Here is a 21,268-nt window from a genome sequence, read left to right on the forward strand (position 1 = left end):
TTTTGTCTTTGTTTTAAGAGTTCATCTATCTGAGTCTTGTACATATTTTTCACGTCTTCAAGATCCAGTCGAAGTTCTTCCGCCTCTTCTGCTTTCTCCCCATACATCTGGAGAATTGTGTTGTACCGTTGATCCAAATCCTACAACAACATGCACGTTTGGTTATTTGACTGTTTCCCCAATAAGAATAACAAACTAACATGGAAGTTTTCATTGATTGTCAAACACTTACCATTCTAACAGCTATCTTATGAAGTCAAAGTACGTTTATCAAAATTAAGGGGTTTTTGTTGCTTTGTTTCTCACAAGTAAAACGCCTAACTAATAAAGGCTTCTTGCTTCGTGTCCTGACTAATGATGAACTTGTGCTTTAAGGAATGGTTAAGGGGTAGCAGAGTCCAAAGGTAGGATCCTTAACAACAAAGAACAACCAGCAAGGACTTTTACATTCAACTCAGTTGCTACGGCAGGACGTAGACTGACAGATAATTTACCTACACTCTCATATAAAAGATCTCGGACTGTTAAGAGAGAGAAAGGGAGAGAGATCACTAGAAATCTGAAACACACTTCTAGGCTTTTACTCAGAAATCACGATACACTTGCATCTCGCTCCTTTCAGAAGGTAGGAAGTTTGAATTTCTATCTGGATTTCAAAGTAAAATATGGAGCCTGCTTCATGACTCAGGGTACTTTGAATGCTACTCTTCAATTTTAAGCATCACACGTGCTACAGAACCTGCAAGCAGGTTCATATATTAGAGTCCAAAACAGTTTAAGCAGCATTTTTTCTTCGCCTCTGAGCAGAGCAAAGTAATCTATATTTTCACACAGATTCACAGAAGTTTAGGTCTGGAAGAGACCTTGTGAGATCATCGGGTTCAGCTTGATAGACTCTTCGAAATTTGAATCTTCCACATAATAGCTCCACGCTTTCAATTCACATAACTTGAGTTGCAGGCCAGAAATGCTGAATACTGTGAGCAAGGAATGTGTACATAATTGTGTATAAAATTATGAGAACTGTATGTGCAAGTGACCATCTGGTCCTGAAGGAGATTAGCAAAGTTATGCTAAATTTTAGCATTCTTTATTGTTGGCGTAAGCTTCTTAAAATATAGTCTGGTATCTCCGTATAAGATCACAATTGCAAGACTTCACCAGAATTCTCTTAGAAGGATACACAATCACTGCACTATACTTTCACTAGACTGACCCTTTAAAAATAACATTCAGAAATAACTGATAACTGCCATAACGCAAAACCTGCTGATAAAATCCATCAGTCTCTACGCTAAAAATTACCAAGTTATAGACTCACTTAAATTTTACTCTTAAAAAAAAAAAAAAAAGCACTTAATATATTTTGAGTCTAAAGTAAACATTTCTTTATTTTTTTTACTGTCTGGATTTGAACAATTTAACATGTTTTATGATTACTATCCTCTCACTTAAAAAAAACATTTTGTATAAACTGTGCTTGCTGGGCTCTAGCTGACTTAAAGTCATGAATGATAACTTGTTAGTTTTCCTAATTAAAAAACACATTGGTCATTCAAGTTCAGATTCACAGACGAGCTTAAATATTTATTCCACCTTACCTTCAGCTGTGCCCGCAATTTTGGTATCTCCTTCACTTTTTCTTCAAATTCATCATTTTGATTAGTTAATTTAACCAGTTCCTCAGCCATTATCGACCGAGTTTTTTCAAGGTTTCCAATTTCCAGCTAAGACAACAACAACAAAAAAAGCATTTAACTATTAGATATTTGTATTGAGAAACCCAGGTTAGAAATCAGATTTTTCATTTTTAAAAAGCTCATAGTTTAGAGGCCTTGCTAGCTAATTATAATGGCAGCACAGAATGACTGCTTTACTTTTTAACTATACAGACTGTTAGATTTACAAGACATGAGGAGATATAACAATCACACACACAGCAGAATCCACATAATCCATTTCATATTAAAAATTTAAGATCAATTGCTGAACTCATATTTATTTTAAACACAAAAAACCCATTATATTTCAATTCACATTTTCAGTGGCATAATACATTTCAGTATTTTCCATCATTGCAGACCTCTGTTTGTATGTATGTCACTTGGGTTCAAATGAGCATTTATGCTAGAGTAACCTGGGGAATTTTCATTCCTAGATGAGTTTTAGAAAACCCCAAACAGATGTGATATACTATGTTTGAAGCACCTACAACTAACTGGCTTGGGAAGAGCATCTATTAAAAATCTGACAGAGGCACTTTTTCATGAAATCTTATCAAATATTGGTGAAGTAGCCAGCCATGGTCTGTCCCACGTCCCATTCTTTACCCCACACTGCTCTCCTCTCCCCCACCCACCCAAAAAAAAAAAAATGATGTCCCATCATGACTTTTACAGAACTGCTACAGGGTAGAAAAAGAAAGGTCCCCAACAAAATGGGAGCCAAACTCCCCAAAGCCACAGAGTTCACACGTTCATATTTTATAAAGGTACTGGGTCAAATGCAGTAAAATAAGCTTTGTAAAATGAATATGATTTTTTTTTTTTTTTACTGTTTTAATCTTTCTACTTAGGTATGATATGCAGTTACAACACCCAGTGACTTACAGTACCTGTAGGTGAGAAATCTCTCCCTCCCTTAGTTTTAACTGTGATTGCAGGTTTTCAATGATACTTGAACCTGCTCCCATTCTTATAGCATCATAAAGATTGTTCCCACTTGCAGACACTGATCCAAACGAATGGTCATGAGGATCATCCTACAAATAAAAGTGAAACAACCTTAAGACTGGATATGAAAGACTTAATTTCAAGAACTCTGGCACCAGAAGCTAGATGTTATTGATATAGTAAATTTAAACTTCTCTCATTAGTGTCAAGGGTTTCAATGCTTCAAATAAATGTACTTGAAAGAAAAGGTCATGGCGAACAGTTAAATAAAATTTATGATCTTCACTCCTTTTTAGTTTGCTCTGTTAAACAATGGCTGTAAGGGTATCTGAGACACTTTCATCTGCAGCGATACAGCAGAAACAGCCTTTGTGCAGACTGCATCATGATGTAGCTGTTTTCTTCACCTGAGTGGTAAGAGATTACAGTGTCACAGGATTAAGAAGTATACTGAGATCTTTCTGTGTTCTCAAACACCACTTGAACTTAATCAGTTTCCATTCATTTTGTAACACACCCTGGAATAACTGGCACCTTCCGCACTTGCTATCCATAGACTGCTTATATTACTGTATTACATTTAAAAATGTATATAAATCCAAGGCTCCTTCCTGTGAATACTGTGCAAATCTAGACATTTTGTAGGTATGCTTAAGTTCTAGTGCAGATATAAACAACTGTATCAAGACATCAACATAAGTCATTGGAAAGAAAAGCCAGCAAACAGACAGTCTAGCAAGAGAAACCAGTTGATCCACCATACAATACCTGAGAGATGAAGGAAGCCTGAAGCCCTGCCATGTCAACTCCACTTATCGAACTTGAGCGTGACAGAGTTGGAGTACTCGAAACAGTTTCCATTGTCGACAATGAAAATGATTTGCGTTCCTTGAGAAAGAGAGCAACTTAGAGAACAAATAAAAATACTTGCCAAGATCCTAAATCTAGAAAGACCGTTTTTATGAGTTTCCTTTTTCACTCCCAAATGCAGAACATGTATTACCGTTTCCCCACCCCACATCATAACTAAATTTAAACAGTGAAGATTTAGCAGACACCCAGGGCAACTAGCCCGAGTTCAACTTCTCAAGCTTTCTTGGTAATGAAGGAGCAGAAGCAGCTACCCACAAAAGAGATTTTGAAGCAATTTTGAAGAAATTTTGCTGAGCTCATGAACTTACAGGATGACCCCATTCCACAAAGGTAGCTTTCTTCCCTGGAGGGAGGTCAGTGAAGAGACTTTTAAGTGTTGCACTGCCCAAATCCAGGATCTTTGAGGCCAACAGCTCTTACCCACCAGTTTTATAAACAAACCGACCACCCTTGCAACAAGCACCTGCAGGCGTGTTCGATTCAGAAAAATGAAGTGAAGAGTTTCTGAACAGGACTTCTGGTTTCAGAACTTGCAGCAACGAAGATTAACAATGATGGCTGTTCTATATCAATTAGATATAGGCCCAGTCACTTATCTCTCTCTCCTGCATATGCTGCCATTGCCCACCCTTTATCTATTTTGTGACTAAGTAGATAAACCCTCATGCAGGACTATAAATCCATTATCCTCTACACCAGAATTGCATTGAGTAGAGAAAAAAAACATGATAAGTTTGAAAGAATATTGGGTCTCAGATGTTTTCTTTCATGGTATTACAGTACTATAGCCTCCTAAGTCTCACTTGTTGTTGTGATGTTTTGTCTTAATGGTCTGGATACCTGCTATAAAACTGGCACCGTGTATTTATTTTACATGAATATTAATATAAACGGCAATACCTTTTCCTTTGCTGCTTCTTGTACAAAAACGGCTTTCTTCCTTTCTTGCTCAACTTTCATTTTCTCCATTTCTAACTGAGTAGCTAACAGTGTCTAAAGGAGGAAATGTAGATTAATAATCTCCTGCCAACTCTGAATTTGATGATAAAGAAATGCAAAATTGAAGCAGTCAATACCTTTTCTTTCTTTGCTTCTTCAAGGGTTTTCGCATACTCATTTCTAAAGTTTTCTAGTTCGACCTCATACCTATTTTGAGAACAGACATGAATAAAGGCAGTCACAACAGAATTTTCTCTTAATTTCTATCTTAGATTCATACAAAAAAAAAAAAAGTTAATAGAACAGGGTTTGCTACTTGAATGTTAGCTATTTTTAAGAACACTTCTTAGATCAGTCCTGGCAATTTTAAGTCTTGTTCTGGGTACGTGCTCTATCCTGCCTATTTTAATGCTTATCTGGTTTATTTTTTAAAGAAAATTTCAATACATTTCCTTTATACAGGCAGTCCTCAGACTTACGACACAATTGGTTCCTGAAAACCAGGTCTTAAGTTGAAACGTTGTAACTCGGAACCAAGTTTTCTCGTAAGAAAATGTTATAAATGGGGGATTGGTTCCTGAACCAAGGCCTGATACCCTATTTTCACCAAAAATACCCCAGAATTTTGTACTTGATCAATTATAGATGAGTAATATAGCTACATTCATATATTTATATTGTAAATAACAATCCTATTCATTTGGAAGGACTTCTCTGAGGCGACTTTGCTGGACTTTTTGAAGGGCTCTTGGTTGGACTTTTTGAAGGGTTCATGGCTGGAGTCTTCTCAGGAGTCCTGGCTGCAGGTTTTTCTGAAGTCTCATCTGCTTTCTTAAAGAAAGTGTCCAAGAAGTTTGGACAGACGTTCTCCAGGGAGATGAGCAATGCAGCGAACTTGTTCGCTGGCATGGCACTGCATTGGATCAAGTGCTGTAAGTCAAAACTGGCGTTGTAATGTTGAAACAGGGTGTCAGTTTATAAATGTTGTAAGTGCGAAATGTTTTAAGTCGAGGACTGCCTGTTCTGTTTGTATACAAAATGGTAAGCATATAGATATTATCAACCCAAACCAAGAAACAGAGGGACAAAACTATCCCAAGTGACGGACTGCTTGAAAACAAACTGCACCTGACTAGACAAGTAGCAGCCGAGTGAAAGACTAGGAAAGTACTCTGATCATCCCTTCACCCCTAGATACCAGGAAGCTAGGAAAGTTCATCAGAAAATTTTGAATTCCCAATGCAAGAAAGTACATCTCTCTTATGAATAATGAAAAGTAGGGAAGATTAAACATCCCATTTTAGGCACACAGCTATCAAAGCCTGAAAAAACAAGAATTTCACAAAATGCAGTGTAATTTTATAGTTTTCTTGGTTTTTTATCATTAAAAAACAATTTTTAAAAAATAAACCAATTGGGGCTATCACAGTTCAACTTCTTAAACACTTAGCAACTACTTAAGCTAGTTTACTTTAGGACAAGATGATGTGGGATACTATTTAATGTTCCCAGGGAAAGCTGCTTTGCACACGCGGACCCTCATGCCAGCATGGGCTCCAACTGTAACTGCAAAGTAACTTGCAGGAGCAGAATCAAAAAGAACAGTATACCCATTTATCATGCCAAAAGCAGGTGAACTGAACCTCACAGGTGAAGAAAAATATTAAGTTTCACATCTCAAGTAGCACTTTGGCAAAAACCTGGATGGTATAAAGATAGCCCCAAGCAACTAAAGTAATAAGTACCAGACAAAAAGGAAGGCTCTTCTCTGCCTGCCTCAGTCAGTTTTCTCACCATATGAATAGTTATTAATACTTTAAAAGACAATAACTAAACACAAAAGAAACCCAATAATTAAAAGTAAAAAAGACACAGGAGCTTAATACACAAGATAGTATAATTCAGATCCATTCATGTCAGTATAACATCGTAAAAACCCTTTCTGAACTAAGAACTTGACCCAATTTACCTATTGTTTTCATTTTCCAGTTTCTTGAGTCTGGCTTTCTCTACTTCCAGCTGAGCCTGAAGGCGACTGTTCTCTTGCCTCAGCAGGCTGTTTTGCGATTCAGTGGCAGACATCTGAACTTTATTGGAAAGAAGCTCTTCTGTAGCAGCACGTTCTCGCTCAGCTGCTGCTGCCAGCAGGGATTGAGACTCACCTAAAACCAAATTTAGAAATTGTAATCCATTGTAAACAGATGGCTAGTTGACTTACTGTCGACATCATCAAGTATCCATAACCAAAGCCAATTATTTAGGTGGCTACCTGAAAAATCTGATCTTCGTCAAGTATTTTAGATGCAAGTAAGATACACAATGAAGATTTAATTCTGTAAGACTTCATGCTAGAGAAGTGTTATCTTTCAATATCACCCAAGATATTCTAAGCAGTCCTGTCATTAGCCATCAAAACCATGCAGGTATAGTAAAGGTATATATAGTTTGAGGACTGGCTAATGGCAATGGACCAGCTTTTAAATATGGGCAGCACATACTCAAGAGGTACAAAGAATTGTCAAATAAGGATGGTTTGGTATTCTGTTCTTAAAGTGTAGAATTAAGAGCTAAAACACTAATCTCCGTGGTTCCCTACCATCCCTGGTTGTGGCTTTGGATCATTCCACTGTCATTTTGTTCCTTACAGCCCTAATAATCTCAGATGAAATACATTTGTTTCACAACCTTGGATAGCCACAGGCAATTATTCCTATGACTACCAATTCAATGTGTCTGGCACTTTGAGGTGCTGGTCCATTTCTACTACCCATTCTTCCCGTTCCATTTTTAAATGCGAAATGTCCCCCAAGACTTATCTGGCATATAGCGGTGATACTTCCATGACCTCAGCTCTTTTATAGAACCTATGAATTGGGTCTCACAGCACCCTTTGCAGACACAGATTTAAATCCAGGTCTCCCATCCCAAACCCATCTCAGACACTGCTGTGCCCATCTCTTCCTCACATTACTGACATCTATCTAGTGCTTCTCCACAGATCTGCAAAGGACATTAAAAACTAGAAGCATGTCTTACCAAGCCTGTCAGAAAGGTTCTTCTCTAACTTTTCCCATGTGGAGGTCTGGGCTCCCAGCGTTGCTTGCAGATTTTCTATCTGCCGGAGAAGTGGCCTTGTAGCAGATGTAACACTTTGACTTAGTTCTTGGTTCCTATTTTCTGCTTCTTGGAGTCTCTGAATTAGGATTTAGTTTAAAAGTTGTTAAACTTTCAAACTGCAGGACCAGTTTAAGTGACAGTACAAAAATCAAGCTAAAAAACAATTTTTAGGTTCTAAATTAAGGGCTATGTAAAAGATATATTCAATAAATCTGGAAGTAAGGTAGCAATTTAATTGCCCAGGACTTTTCCTGAAGGTAGCATTACATTCATATATACCTGGAGTTCACAGTGTTAGTCAGAAGGTGGTCCCAATCTATTAGTCCCTAATTGGCAGCACATTAGATTTCAATTTTAATGCCCCTGCCTGTTATTTCTCTCCTTTTGTACCTATCCAAAAGTTCAAGATCTGCTTTTGCCCTTCCCAATTCCTAACTCTTTCACAGGCTCATATAATCTGCTATCAAGTCCATCTTCCTCACCTGAAACTAATAAGACTAACTTTGACAGTATTCTCTATAGGATCCAAGCAATGCTACATCTAGATTCTACTCTCTGGACTACTCCCAAGAGGTAAGGATGAAGCATAGACTATTTTTTCCAAGAACAAAAAGGAGTTTAAACATCCATTTGTTACAAACATTATACTGCTATCACTAGCTTAAAGATTCAATTTTGTTTGATACTAAAAGGATGCATCGTGCATAAAACATGGTATGAAAAGTTTCCAAATTGTCATTTTTCACAAAGCCTTAATGGGTATATATAAAAAAAAATTTTAATAGTGAATCCTAATACTCCCTTACAGAAGCAGATCAAATTGTACCATCCCAACAAACCTATACTTTGAGCCATTAATTTTCAAGACATTTTAGCACTTTGTATACTGCTTTTAGATGCTCCCCTTCCAAGTAAATGGCTTAGTATAAATACTTGCATTTTTCATTTTGAACAAAGAAACAAGAGAGGTGAGAAAAAACACACTGAAACAGCATGTACAGTACCTGTTGTAGCTCACTGATTTCTTGGCGTAAATAGTCTTCCTTTCTTGCTGCTTGCTGTTCTGCCCGTTGCAATGCCAGCCTCAGGTCTGCCACCTGTGTCCACAGGAAGTAGACCATTACACATCATTAACCTCTTGCAGGGAATTCTAGTAGCGTAATTTTATCACTGCTACAGTTCTGCACCAGTAATTACACTGGGGCTTCAACTGACAAGTTTAAGAAGCAAGTTATGCAGTCATGCACCATGTGCATAACTTATGCTTGTTTATCACACCACCGACTGGTTATACAGTGGTCAGTTCAAGAACTAACACTTTGCATCACAGAAAGAATGTTACGAGCATGAAAAACAGTTTACCTCCAAAAGTAAAAAGTACAGGCCTTATTTTAAATGCGATTTAGTGCAGACTTTCCTCCTCCGAAGTTTTGCTCCATTGTTAACTGACTCTGTCCTATTTGGCATCTCAAACTCATTTTACTTATTTGTTACAAAAATGCTGTGGTAGAGCTGCTTAATATTTGTCAAATCTGCTTTTGGCAGCAGTGTTTAGAAAAAGGGAAATTCTAACACCCCTTTGCCCTGAGCCTGGCTCATTTGAACAGAGTACTGTGCTTATGAATCCTAAGGACGTTCACAAATTAAGTCAGAAAGCTTTAATCACCCTGTTAAAAATTCACCTGAATTGCTAAAGCTTCCTGTTGTTGCCGGGCCTCCTCTTGGGCCTTCTCTAGTGCTAAACCAAGTTCTTCTTTCGCCTTCATTTCACAACTTAACGCTGCTTCTTGTGCCTCACTGTCCTTCGTAGCATTGGCTTTGTGAAGCTCTGCAAGCTCTCTGCAAACCAGGAATTAAAAGCACTGAAGAATTCATAACATCTACAATGATCTGTAATAAACTACCGTACTAAAGCAGTTTTTTAACTATTGTTTTTACTGCACGTTGTAAGCATGTCCCAGGCACTCCACAGAAGAAATTCTGAATGTAAACGTGTTTTGTTTTCCAACACTTGCTTACTTGTATGCATTGTCGAGTGCTGTCTGAATGCTTCTGTTCTTTTCTTCAAGCTCTTCCACCTCCACCTGAAGCCTGCTAAGATCCTTCTCTTGCCGCTCTCCCACACTGTTGAGGTGTTTAATGTTCTCTCGATGCTGCTTCTCAACTTCCTCCTTGCCATCAAGCACCTATTAGGTAAAAAACCAAAAACAAACAGGCAAACAACACGTAGCAGTTTATAAAATTAAGTGAAAAACACAACAACAAATGTTCTGCTGTATTTAAGGTTGAGCATTTTATAACAAATCTTTAGTTAAATTCTATAAAAAGCTCACAAACTTCAGTTCCAACTACACTTCAGCATTTCACACTTAGATGGTAACAACACACTCAGGAGTCAATGACACAGGCCTCTGTGTAAAGCCATGTAGTATTCCTGAGCATGAGTACAGGGAACTGGTGGCAATGAAGTTCACCACTGATAGGAAGCCTTCTTCACCCCTAACAAAAGCCCCACCCTTGAGATGAGATGGCAACATACATAAATTATCTTGTCATCGAGCTTCTTGGGTTTCACTGATGTATGTCCACTCCAAAGTGACATCCTTAATGCAAACAAAATACTATGAACACTTCAAAATGAAGGCTGTAAAGGTCAATCTGGAATGCTCATTTAACCTCACTGACCAGATGTGGAATTCCTAAACTAGCTACATATGACAAACACTAAGAGGCTAGAGACTCTGAAAGTATACAGTGACATTTACATCTAAAGCTTCCAAAGCAAATCACAAGAAGATTAATTTGCTTGACAGTGATTAAAGATAGGCACTATTACAGAATACATGCAACCACTGTTACACCAACATGTCAATTAATCAATAGGAATCAGTTATTTTAAAAAATGAAAGGTTTGAAGAAAACCATCTAAAATGAACTACCTAAAGGTACAGCAGCCTAAAATTACTAAGAAGGGATCCAAATATTAAGAACCATAGGATGAGAAAAATAAATGATGACAAATCTCTTATGCACCAAGTAAAGGTACCCCAAAACCACATCCCAAGCTGATGAAATGGGAGTAAGAACAGAAATCTCTAAACAAAAATGAAAAACCCAGAAACCAAAAAGCTGTCATAGAAACCCCCCGCAAGAAGGACCACTTGGCAGAGATGGGAATCAATAACAGTAAAAGGAAGTCTAGGATGCGATTGCAAATAAAATTAACCTGTTTCAAAAGCTGTAACTCCTCTTCTAATTCCGTAATCTTTTTAGTCTGTTTTGCATTAGTGTTTTCCCTCTCCTTCTCCTTTGCTCTCAGCTTCTTAATGATGTTGGAATTTTGCAGCTGCTGTTTTGAAAGCTTTTCTCCTATGAAGAGAGATGTGCATTAAGTTAAATGCTAGCATACATTTCCAAACTCTAACTGACTGGTATAATACTTTTCTCACAAGCAGAACTGCAGTATAACCAAATGGTACACTTTTACAAAGGGGACTCCTTTATAAAATAATCTCAAACTTACCTGTTTATTTATTTTGGGGCTTTATGTAACAGAGGATCTATGTGCTTACACTATGTTACATTGTTAAGGATAATTAATGGAAAAGATTAAAAGACAGTGTTTATTTACTATCACAGAGAGTCTTCAGAATCGCACTATTCTAATGTTGAACCTTAAAAAAAAAAAACAAGACAATCAGCTCTAAAGTTGTTAGATTTTCTCCCAAACGCTTTAACCTATACCTTTAAAAAAAAAATTAGGCACTGATATCGAAGTGGTAAGCACATTTTTTTCTATTATACAAAGATTCTGGGGGAATAACTGACAAAAGTCCAATCACACTGAATTGTACGTGGCAAATAAGGCAAGTCTAAATGCCCAGAACTTCCCTTTTTTTTAATCAGCCTACTCTATATAATGCAAAACATGCTGATATCCTTAATGGAAAGACAGTGTATTATCTATATGAACAATGAACATTCATCTAAGGAAGAGGAGTGCTTTGCATTTATTACTGCACCTGCAAAGAAGGCAACTGCTATTAAACAGACCAAAAGCAAGTTACTTAACCCTGTAAGTCTACACTGCATCTCAAGAAACAACTATGACTTGATCTGCACTGCCCGAAGTCACTAACTTGTAACTCCATCCATTTACGTCACGTTTCTGTGAACTGAATGTTTAATCATCGTCTCTTTGTATTATTGTGGCAATGAAACACTTTAGCCCTGGACCAGAACATCACTATGTAGGTGCTGTACAAGCACAGAACAAGATGTTTTCTTCCCCAGAGAGTATATAACTTTTGTATAGAACAAGAGATTACAGCTAGATACAGATTTAAGGACACGAGACAACAAATGAGATAACACCGGGCAGAACAACAGATTGCTGTCATAGCAACTCACCAGCCTAACCACTGTGGGCAAACGAGCGTTTTAAAGAGGGATTTGAAGGGACATGGAGGTGCCTCGGACTCTTACAGGGAGCTACACCCAAGAGGGGTAACATAGGAGAAAATAGGAATGGTTTGGAAAGAGGTGATGAAGATCAGCATCTCAGGCCAATCAGAGTTGGGAGCTAATTCTACAACACCAGATGAGATCATTAGGACAGTATACTCCATGGAGAGTTTGAAGGTAAAAACTAACATCTGTTTTCACGGAGGGATAAAATAATTAACCTATTTATTGTGAATTATGTCTTTCCCCCAAAGGCAATGAATCAAGGCAAATGTTTTGCTGCAGAAATGTTTTGGATAATGCCTTGTTAGTAATTCAGGGAATGACAAGTAGAGGGCTGCACTGAAAAGCTGCTTTTGGTATGTGGAGGCATCTTTCAGGCCACCCCACATCCCTTCAAGCAAATGGGGGGAGGAGGGAGTTGAGCAGCAGTGACATTAACCCCCTAACTAATGGCCACACCAACAAGCTCCAGCAGCCCTGATGATGAGCCCCATGGGCTGGTTACAAAGGTTGGTTGTCCCACCCCTCTGGCTACCTCTCGGCTGACCCACCTCCTGGCTGAGAGGGAGGAATATGGGCCACCAGCTCATTTCAGTTTGACACCTCTGATTGAAAGCATCCACTACAAAGGTATGGCATAGTCAGCCACGCTAAGGGAAGTGAATCGGTACTTCTATTCAGAAAAGAATTTGGGATTTTCTAGCTCTGCTGCCACTTTCTGGAGTGAGAGATTGTGGATGTTGTTCCAAAGGCATCTGTAGGCAGTCCAAGAAACTGCTGAGGGGCATGCCAATGGAGCTACAGCTGACAGTCTCAGTCTCCCTATTAGTGACAAGATCTACAACCTCAAACCTGGTCTGAAATAAGGTAAATATTCAAAATCACGATAAAAACTTTTACCATAGAAGACCTCTTAATCAATACCCACCTTCCTCCATAAGTCCTTTGATTTGTTCATCTCTCTCCTTCAGTAGTTCAGCTGTTTCGTTACAATTTAATCTAGTAGCCAGTTCTTCTTTAACAGTCTTTACTTCCTAAAGAGAACCAAATATGCTTAGGACTGCTTACATGCGAGAGTAACATTATTTAAACACACACTAGATTAACACAGTACTTTCTCCACTGGAAAACAAGCTTAAAAATACCATAAAGTGACTTGAGCTTTTAGTTACAGAACAAAAGATCTCAAGTAGAAGGGAAGGAGGGGGGAAACCCTTTTCAACAGAAACTATTCAATGACAATTGCTTGAGAAAAGGAAAATGAAGATGACAACTAGTTTTAAGCTTATATTTTTAAGGTCACTGACACACCTGTTTTTCTTCACCAGACTTCTTTGCCTCTCCCTTCTACTATATATACACTTGATATAAAAAACCAACACTTCTTCATTCATTCAAGTGAATTAGATAATGCAGAGTTCTATTTCCTTCTCTTTAATGAAAGCACAACCTCCACTTGGCCCCACTATGCAAGTTTTATCAGTGGCCTTCTAAACAATTATCTTACAAATCTGTCATGCCAAAATAAGTTTAATTTCTCAATTACACTGCTTAATGCATTTTTTGTAGACTAAGAACATGCCCACTGACCAAAATCCTGAAATACCTGGGCAGTGAATTCCCAAACACTTTTCATCAATCAAGGCACAAAACAACCTCTATTATCTGGTCTCAGAGGTCTCCCCCCTCAGACGCATCTTATATTGGTCTATAAGTAACTTGTCAATAGATACCCAGTCTCATGTTTTCCTCCAACTCCACTTCTATGATTTGCTCCCACACAGCCTCACCTTGCTTTATTTTAATAAAGCTAAAAGCCGATTACCTTTTTTGCTGTATCTCTCTCTTTGCATGCTACTTGGACCTTCTTTTCAGCATCTGCTATACGCTGAGCAAACTCCTCTTTAAGAGATGAAATACTACTGCTCTCTTCTTTCATTCTGATCACTTCACTACATGTAAAACATTTTAGGATAATTGTATTGTTATGACATTTCAAGCAACATGTAACAAGTATTGTTTTTAAAAAACTCCCTAGTCAGTACTATTGCAATGGCACACGGAAGCAAAAACCAAGACTGGGGTCTGTGATTGTTATGTGCAGTCTAAAACCAGGAAGACGACAAAGCGATGTATTATATCACTGGTCTTAAAGGACATCTATACACAAGCTTCCGGGGGGGGGGGGGGAGGAAAGCCACAAAAGTCTGGGGGGGGTGGGGGAAGGAAAGCACTTTGCTGCTGGTGCTTTAATTAGAGTGGCTCTTAGAGACACCCTCAGTGACATGTGTATTCAGCATCCCATGCTTCAAAATGGTAGCAGGGACACTTTAACTAAAGCCTGTTCGATAAGCTTGAGTTAAAGCGCCTCCGCCACCATTTTGAAATGCAGGACACTGAATACACAACACAGAGGCTGCTGAAGCACACGCTAATTAACATGCTCCAGCAGACTTACCGAAGACTATTAATAAAGTCTGCTCTGATGAGTGCTAATTAGCATGCATTGGAGCAGAGCTCCGTCATGTGTATAGGTGCCCAAAAAGATCTGTGCAAATGTAGTTTGGTATCATACTATAAATGTCAAATTTATTGAAAATGCATTATCATGTTCTCCTAACGCAGCTTTACTACAATTCAGACCAAGTCAAAAGTGATTTCTGATTTGATAATTTACAAGCACATTTCAGAAAATAGATGTCTTCACACAACTTGTGAAATCTATCTGATATTATATACAGGAGGTATATAAAGGGAAAATGTTTCTTTTAGTACAGGGGTCAGCAACCCCTCGCACATGTGCCGAACACGGCACGCAAGGCCATTTTGCTCGGCACACCACCGCCAGCCTGGCTTCTAGGCAACTGCTGCCAGCCATGAAGCCTGGGCTGCTCCCAGCAGGCAGCTGGGTGGTTGCAAGCCCTGCTGCAAGCAGACCAGGCTCCATGGTTGGCAGCAGCTATCCAGAACCCGGGCCAGTTGCAGCCAGAAGGCTGCAAACATCTGCTCTGGGCTCCGGCATTAGCTCCATACTGGCAGGTGCACAGGCGCCTCAGAGCAGACCGTGGGGGAGCGGCCTGAGGCAGCACAACCCTGGCTTCTCCCCCACTGCCGGCACAGAGCTGATGACTGGGCTCTGGAGCCCAGCGTAGCTGTTTGTAGCCAGTCTGGGCTCCAGGCAGCTGCAGCAGGCAACGGACAGGCTGTAAACAGCTGCGCTGGGCTCCACAGCCCCAGCATCAGCTCCATGCTGGCAGTGACTACACATGCACCTCAGAGCAGACGGCAGGAGGTCTGTGCTGCCTCATGCCCTTATCCCCTTCATCCACTCCGAGGCGCTCATGCATCCACCAGTATGGAGCCGATGCCAGAGCCTGGAGCAGCTGTTTGCAGCCTCCTGGCTGCAGCTGGGCCAGCCTCTGGGTGCTGCTGCCCAACACCTGCTAGCAGCAGGGCTTGCAGCTGAGCCCACCTGACTTCCACCCACCCCAAGCCCAGCCCCAGCCCAGCCCCCCCATCAGGATGAGGCTGGTGCTGCCCCTTGCCAGAAGCACCGCACCTTTTGCAGGCTTAGCTGTGCGGGGTGGGTGGGTGGGTGGTTAGGCTGATGGCCAGGCTCCAGGCCAGGGCCTTGGCCAGCTGCCCTGAAGCCCAGGGGCTGGCTCCCCGGGGAAGCACAAGGGCTCTGGCAGGACCAGGGCATTGTTGCATTGGGCTTTGTCCAGTGGCCCAGGAACCCGGCTCCAAGCGCCTGAACATCTGGTTCTGTGCGTCTGTCTGCCTCTGTGTGTGCACACAGGTGTCCGGTTCTAGATGTGTGTGTGCATTTGTCTGTTCTGGGTGTGTTCTGGTTCTCTGTAGGCATGTGTGTGTCTGGTCGTCTCTCTGCTCTCCTTTTTCTCTCTCTTATTTGTCTTTTTTCTCTCTCATTGCAACATGCTCAACAAAAAAGAAATACACAACAAAGGCAACATTTATGATTATTAAATATACTAATATACAGTGCAAGGAATACACAACAAAGGCAACATTTACAATGATTAAATATACTAATATACAATGCGTCCTGCCATGTACACCCCGCGCCCGGCATGCCGGCACTCCAGCCAAAAAACCTTGCCTACCCCTGTTTTAGTACATCACACTATTTTATGTAGTCCCTATCAATATATTAACAAAATAGTGCAGATACATGCAGAACTGCTGATAGTTTGCTACTTACTCTTTCAGGTTGTCATAAGCTTCTTCTAAGCATGCCTTCTCTTTACTAACACTCAATAACTGGGTTTCCCTCTTTCCCAGCTTCTCAGTCAGCGAATCAACCATCTGAGAAAAATTTTAGGCATGAAGATGAGAAGAATAAAATGATGGGGATTAGGGTGGCTTTACTCTGATTCTACACTGAGTCTTAAATTCTCCCAACATTTTAAGGAGCTCAAGAATAAGAGCTAATGAAGAACATCACCACTCAGTAACACATTATATCAATCAGTGAATGTCTTGGCATAACATTTTAGACCTTTTGCATTTAGTTTTCTTTACAGACTTTTGAAAAAAGAAGATAAACTTCACAGAAAAGAATGCTTAATGTATAATTATACACCTGGGGAACTTATTAAAGAAGATTTTTTATCTGAAGGTTAAATTGTAATTCTGTACAATTTAATTGCAGATGCTCATTAATTTTCCTTGAAAAAAACTGAATTTATTTTTTTTTAAATAAAATCCTAGATTTTTATCCCAAACCACTGCTAATATCAGTATCACAGTAAGCCCAGAAAACCAAAAATCAAGAATGGGACCTGGCTGTTACATACTGTTCAAACATATGTTTGGAACAAGGCCCTATCAGACAGGGCTTAATTCAGCACAGACAGGATAGTCTGGGAGGAGAAAGAGGCACAGAAAGGGGAAGCTGCTTACATCATAGTACAGCAGGGACAAGATTGAGAAGAGAACCTCAGTTTGTAGAGTCCCAACCTAACGTCCCATCAGTTGGGACGTGGTGCTCCTCCATATTTCTCCTTGTATTTAGTTAAGCCTCACATCCAAACCATATTTATTCTATTCAGTACCCAGTAAAATGTTTCTCTTCTTCATTAAAAAAAAAAACAAACCTTGCAGCTTTAGTCTTTCTAAAGAAAGCCTGTTAAGGTGGTCATTAGCTTAATACACAGTATTTTCACATGCATAGACAACCCATGGCTTTCTATTTGTTAAATGCAATCTTTCATGCGAGATCTCTGAACAATAGAAATATTGCTGATATAGGGTACGCATTAAGAAACTGTATGATTCTGACAATATTTTCAGCATGATTTTGATAGCTCAAAGGTGGTTGTTATTCCCAAGCCATTTCATTTGCTATGAAAGTACATTTTAAAAAATTTAAGCTAGAGCTACATGCAGTGAGTTTCACAGTTAGCAAGTCTACATAGCAAAATATCTCCAAAATGTGATTCCTGATTACTATAAAAGTAATTAATGATTCCCTATCATAAAAAAAAATTTAAGGGTTCCCTTCATAGTTTGGGATCATCAAATTTACAGCCAAAAAAGCCAGAATTATACACATGAGAGCTCTACTATTAAGGCTCTATGCTTGCAGCCAGGTTTCTACACTTGTATTTATACCCAGATAGAGCCCTGATGACTTCTATGCAATGATGAATAGGAAAGTCCTAATGCTGAAGGGAATCAAGAACTTAATTTTCTATTAGAATTGAATGTTTTAGCTCAAAAATATTGGACAAGCGAAGTATACACCAAAGCCTACGCACTGATGTCAAAGTAGCTTCACCCACTTAAAACAGGACTAAATTTAGCCTCCAAAATGCTCAGGGTTAAAAGTGTTTGTTACCTTGCGAAGCTCTTCCTTTTCACAGTCCAGTTCAGGCAATGTTTCAGCATCTTGGTGCTGCGCTGTACACTCCACTTTTACCATTTCTTCTTCATCTGTTTGAGCAGCAGCAACCAAAATATCCGGCTGCTCAGAATTAACAGGGGTTGCACTTCTCCCGCTCTCCTCCATTTCAGTTTCCTCCGGATGCACAAGAAGCGTCTCGTTCAATTCTTCTTCAGATTTATTTTTCACGGAGTCAACCATCTCGGTCTTTGGTGTCGAGGGGCCGACTGCAATAGACGCTGAAGCACAAGCCCTGCCGGATAATTCATCATCCGAGTTGATTTCACTTACGCTTCGGCTATCTAACGACTGCACGCTGAACGAGTCTATTCTTTCAAATGCATCAGAGGAACAGCAACTCTCTGTCATTTTTTGAAAGTCATCTAAACGATTATACTCGGTGCAAGCTGACGTAGATAGGAGCTGAAAGGAAGTCTGCATCAGATGAAGGCTGGATTTTGAATCTGTTGCCTCTTGTCTGGAACTAACTGAGCTCTCACTTATTACACTCTCATGGTCCAAAACTTCAATGTCGCTAGTTGTGGATGTGCCTGAGGAAAAAGTGCTGATAGGTGGTGAAGGTGTATTGCTTTGTCTGTCCTCATTTTTCTGCTCCTTGGCTTCCAAGCCCACGTCTTTTGCCTCTGGTGTAAGAGACTGTGCAAGGCTGTCTGGTGCACTTTCTGATCCATCCTTCCCTATGCCAGATTTCACATTCACAGCAGCTTCAGGTACTTTCAGATCTAGAGTAGAGACTGCTTTATCTGAACTTTCATTTGCTGTTTCTTCATGCTCACTGTCATTTTTAATTGAAGAACTTTCTTCTAATTTCTCCTGGGGAATATCAAGGTTTTCCAAGTCCACTAGGGTAATTACAGAGGAGTCTTGTGTTTCTGGCTCTGTTACTACTGATGCATCTGGCTGACTGGTGTGGATACATTCTTTTAAAGTGCTGTTCACTTCTTCTTTGGGCCACTGAGATTTGGTTGGAGGTTTAAACACCACTGGACTTTTCTGTATGCTCTGAACATCCACTGGAGAGAGAAAGGCACTGAAGAAGTTTTCAGATTCATCTACTACTGTCCTCCTAACAGGTTTGGTGATTGCTGTCGTAGATATAGGCTGAGTTTGAGGTTCTGCATTAGAATTTAATCCCCAGGAAGAAGTGTCCCATCCTCCACTTGTAAGGGAATTTGTTTCTAAAACGAAGAAAAGAAAATTAGACAAACCAACTAAAATTATGTGACTTCTACCATTCAGTTTGGTGAGATGCAACACTACATAAACTAACAATATTTATGGCAGTAAACACGCCATATGAAAGCAAATAAAATATGAGTATCTATATCACTTTTTAACATGCACTACTGTACCCTTAAACCACCTTTTCCATCAATTTTCAGACAAAAAGAAAAGAAATATATGAAATGATTCAGCAGCTTATGGTGGATTCAAAGTCTGGGTTAGGCACTACCGGACTTGTTGCCAGAAATGCAGTGCCCCGCAGTTCCTCCTGTTTTCCAGTTTACTGTTTGTGATTTGGTAACTCTGAAAAGAGCTGGGTGACAGAACTCGAAACTTTAACCTGACAATCATGTGCAAGCTTTTTGGGTTTGTTTGGTTTTTTTTAAAGAACCAAGATACAGGGATTGGCAAAGACAGATTGTGGTATGTCATGTATTACAAAAACTTTAAATTTAATTGGCAGGCGAGGTTCTTTGGGCAGATGCGATATCTTTTATTAGACCAACTGAGTAGTTGGAAAAAAAGTTAAATTTAATTGACACGAGTGCTGTGCAACCTCTGTGTACATAAAAACCTGCAATTTCACTTATATGGCACTGACATTGCCTCTCCACCCAGGGGACAGCTGCCACCCCGCAACACTCCCTGCAACATTTACATATCAAGTTAGGTTTACATTGTGTTGAGCAGCTTCAAAAACACGTTTATTGCTCCTGTTAGAGATCCAAGTCTATCTCCGCCTCACACAAGCCTGATTTTTTTTCTCGCTACTTCCTATGTGACGTGAAAGATATAAACACTAAGGATATTAATTCCAAATAACTTGGAGCAGCATTTCCCAGTCTGCAGTACGTGTACCACCAGTGGTACTCAGACAGCCCGCCAGTGGTACATGTTAAAAGATTTATTATAATTACTTTATGACAAAAATTTGTTGGCTTTGGTACCCAAAGCTGAACAGAAAAAAGACGCTGCTGGTACCCAAGGTTGTATTGTTTTAAATTGGTGGCACACAATCTGTCAGAGTTTGGGAACCACTGACTCAGAGCTTCCCAAGCCTCTTCTTTTTGCCTCCTTACTTTCAAGATACAAGTTTGACATACATAATTTAGACACTATGCATCATTTTTTTCTGCTCATTTATAACTGAAAACAGGTTCCTTATATATTAAAAAAGAAAAGAGCAAGCCATCATTTCATATTTAAGTCACGGCAAATCTTTCAACAAACTAATACAAAACGTTGGCGAGCCAGGAAATCGAGAGGGCTACTTCCACACCAGAATGAACCAAACTTCCCAAGGAAACCCCACCAGGTTTCTACAGGCTTGGGAAGGGATGGACGCCACGGCCCGCTGTGATTCCCCGCTTCCCTCAAAGCAGGGAGGCAGGTGCCTCTATGGAAGCAGGAGAACGGAGAAGAATGACATCGCTTCAACATTTCTTCTCCTCTGTCATCCTTTCTGAGCAAGAACAGACCCAAAAGACACAAGGACCCAAAAACCCAAAAGACCCAGGACATAAAGACCCAAGGACCCAAAACATGAAGACCCAAGGACCCAAAAGACCCAGGACATAAAAACCCAAGGACTCAAAAGACCCAAAGGACCCAGGACATAAAGACCCAAAAAAGACCCAGGACATAAAGACCCAAAGACCCAAAACACCCCGGACCCAAAACATGAAGACCCAAGGGCCCAAAAGACCCAGGACATAAAGACCCAAGGACCCAAAAGACCCAAAAAAGACCCGGGACATAAAGACCCAAGGACCCAAGAGACCCAGGACATAAAGACCCAAAAAAGACCGAAAACAAAGACCCAAGGACCCAAAAAAGACCCAGGCCATAAAGACCCAAGGACCCAAAAGACCCAGGACCCAAAACCCCAAAAGACCCAGGACAAAGACCCATGGACCCAAAAAAGACCGAGGACATAAAGACCCAGGACAAAGACCCAAAACCCAAAAGACCGAGGACATAAAGCCCCAGGACATACAGACCGCAACCCGCGGCGCGGCGCAGACTGGGCAGTGGCGGTGGCCGAGGCCCG

General features: G+C 40.0%; 1 protein-coding gene across 1 annotated transcript in view; it reads right to left on the reverse strand.

The window, feature by feature from the left end:
* Positions 1 to 2: 2 nt before the first annotated feature.
* TMF1 (TATA element modulatory factor 1) overlaps positions 3 to 21,268 on the reverse strand; it is a gene marked incomplete at its 3' end in the record, with an annotated part of 21,526 nt that continues 260 nt past the window's right edge. The window contains exons 2-17 of the mRNA XM_025208843.1: positions 17,929 to 19,172; positions 16,291 to 16,394; positions 13,894 to 14,020; positions 12,997 to 13,102; positions 10,828 to 10,970; positions 9,621 to 9,787; positions 9,284 to 9,440; positions 8,606 to 8,698; positions 7,521 to 7,677; positions 6,454 to 6,646; positions 4,622 to 4,691; positions 4,446 to 4,538; positions 3,441 to 3,560; positions 2,615 to 2,761; positions 1,602 to 1,727; positions 3 to 140 (exon numbers count right to left, since the gene is read on the reverse strand). Coding sequence (XP_025064628.1) covers positions 3 to 140; positions 1,602 to 1,727; positions 2,615 to 2,761; positions 3,441 to 3,560; positions 4,446 to 4,538; positions 4,622 to 4,691; positions 6,454 to 6,646; positions 7,521 to 7,677; positions 8,606 to 8,698; positions 9,284 to 9,440; positions 9,621 to 9,787; positions 10,828 to 10,970; positions 12,997 to 13,102; positions 13,894 to 14,020; positions 16,291 to 16,394; positions 17,929 to 19,172 — 3,185 coding nt within the window. The remainder of the gene's footprint in view (positions 141 to 1,601; positions 1,728 to 2,614; positions 2,762 to 3,440; positions 3,561 to 4,445; positions 4,539 to 4,621; positions 4,692 to 6,453; positions 6,647 to 7,520; positions 7,678 to 8,605; positions 8,699 to 9,283; positions 9,441 to 9,620; positions 9,788 to 10,827; positions 10,971 to 12,996; positions 13,103 to 13,893; positions 14,021 to 16,290; positions 16,395 to 17,928; positions 19,173 to 21,268) is intronic.

Source organism: Alligator sinensis, unplaced genomic scaffold (genome assembly GCF_000455745.1).
Source record: "Alligator sinensis unplaced genomic scaffold, ASM45574v1 scaffold937_1, whole genome shotgun sequence".
In the NCBI taxonomy this organism is placed as follows: domain Eukaryota; kingdom Metazoa; phylum Chordata; order Crocodylia; family Alligatoridae; genus Alligator; species Alligator sinensis.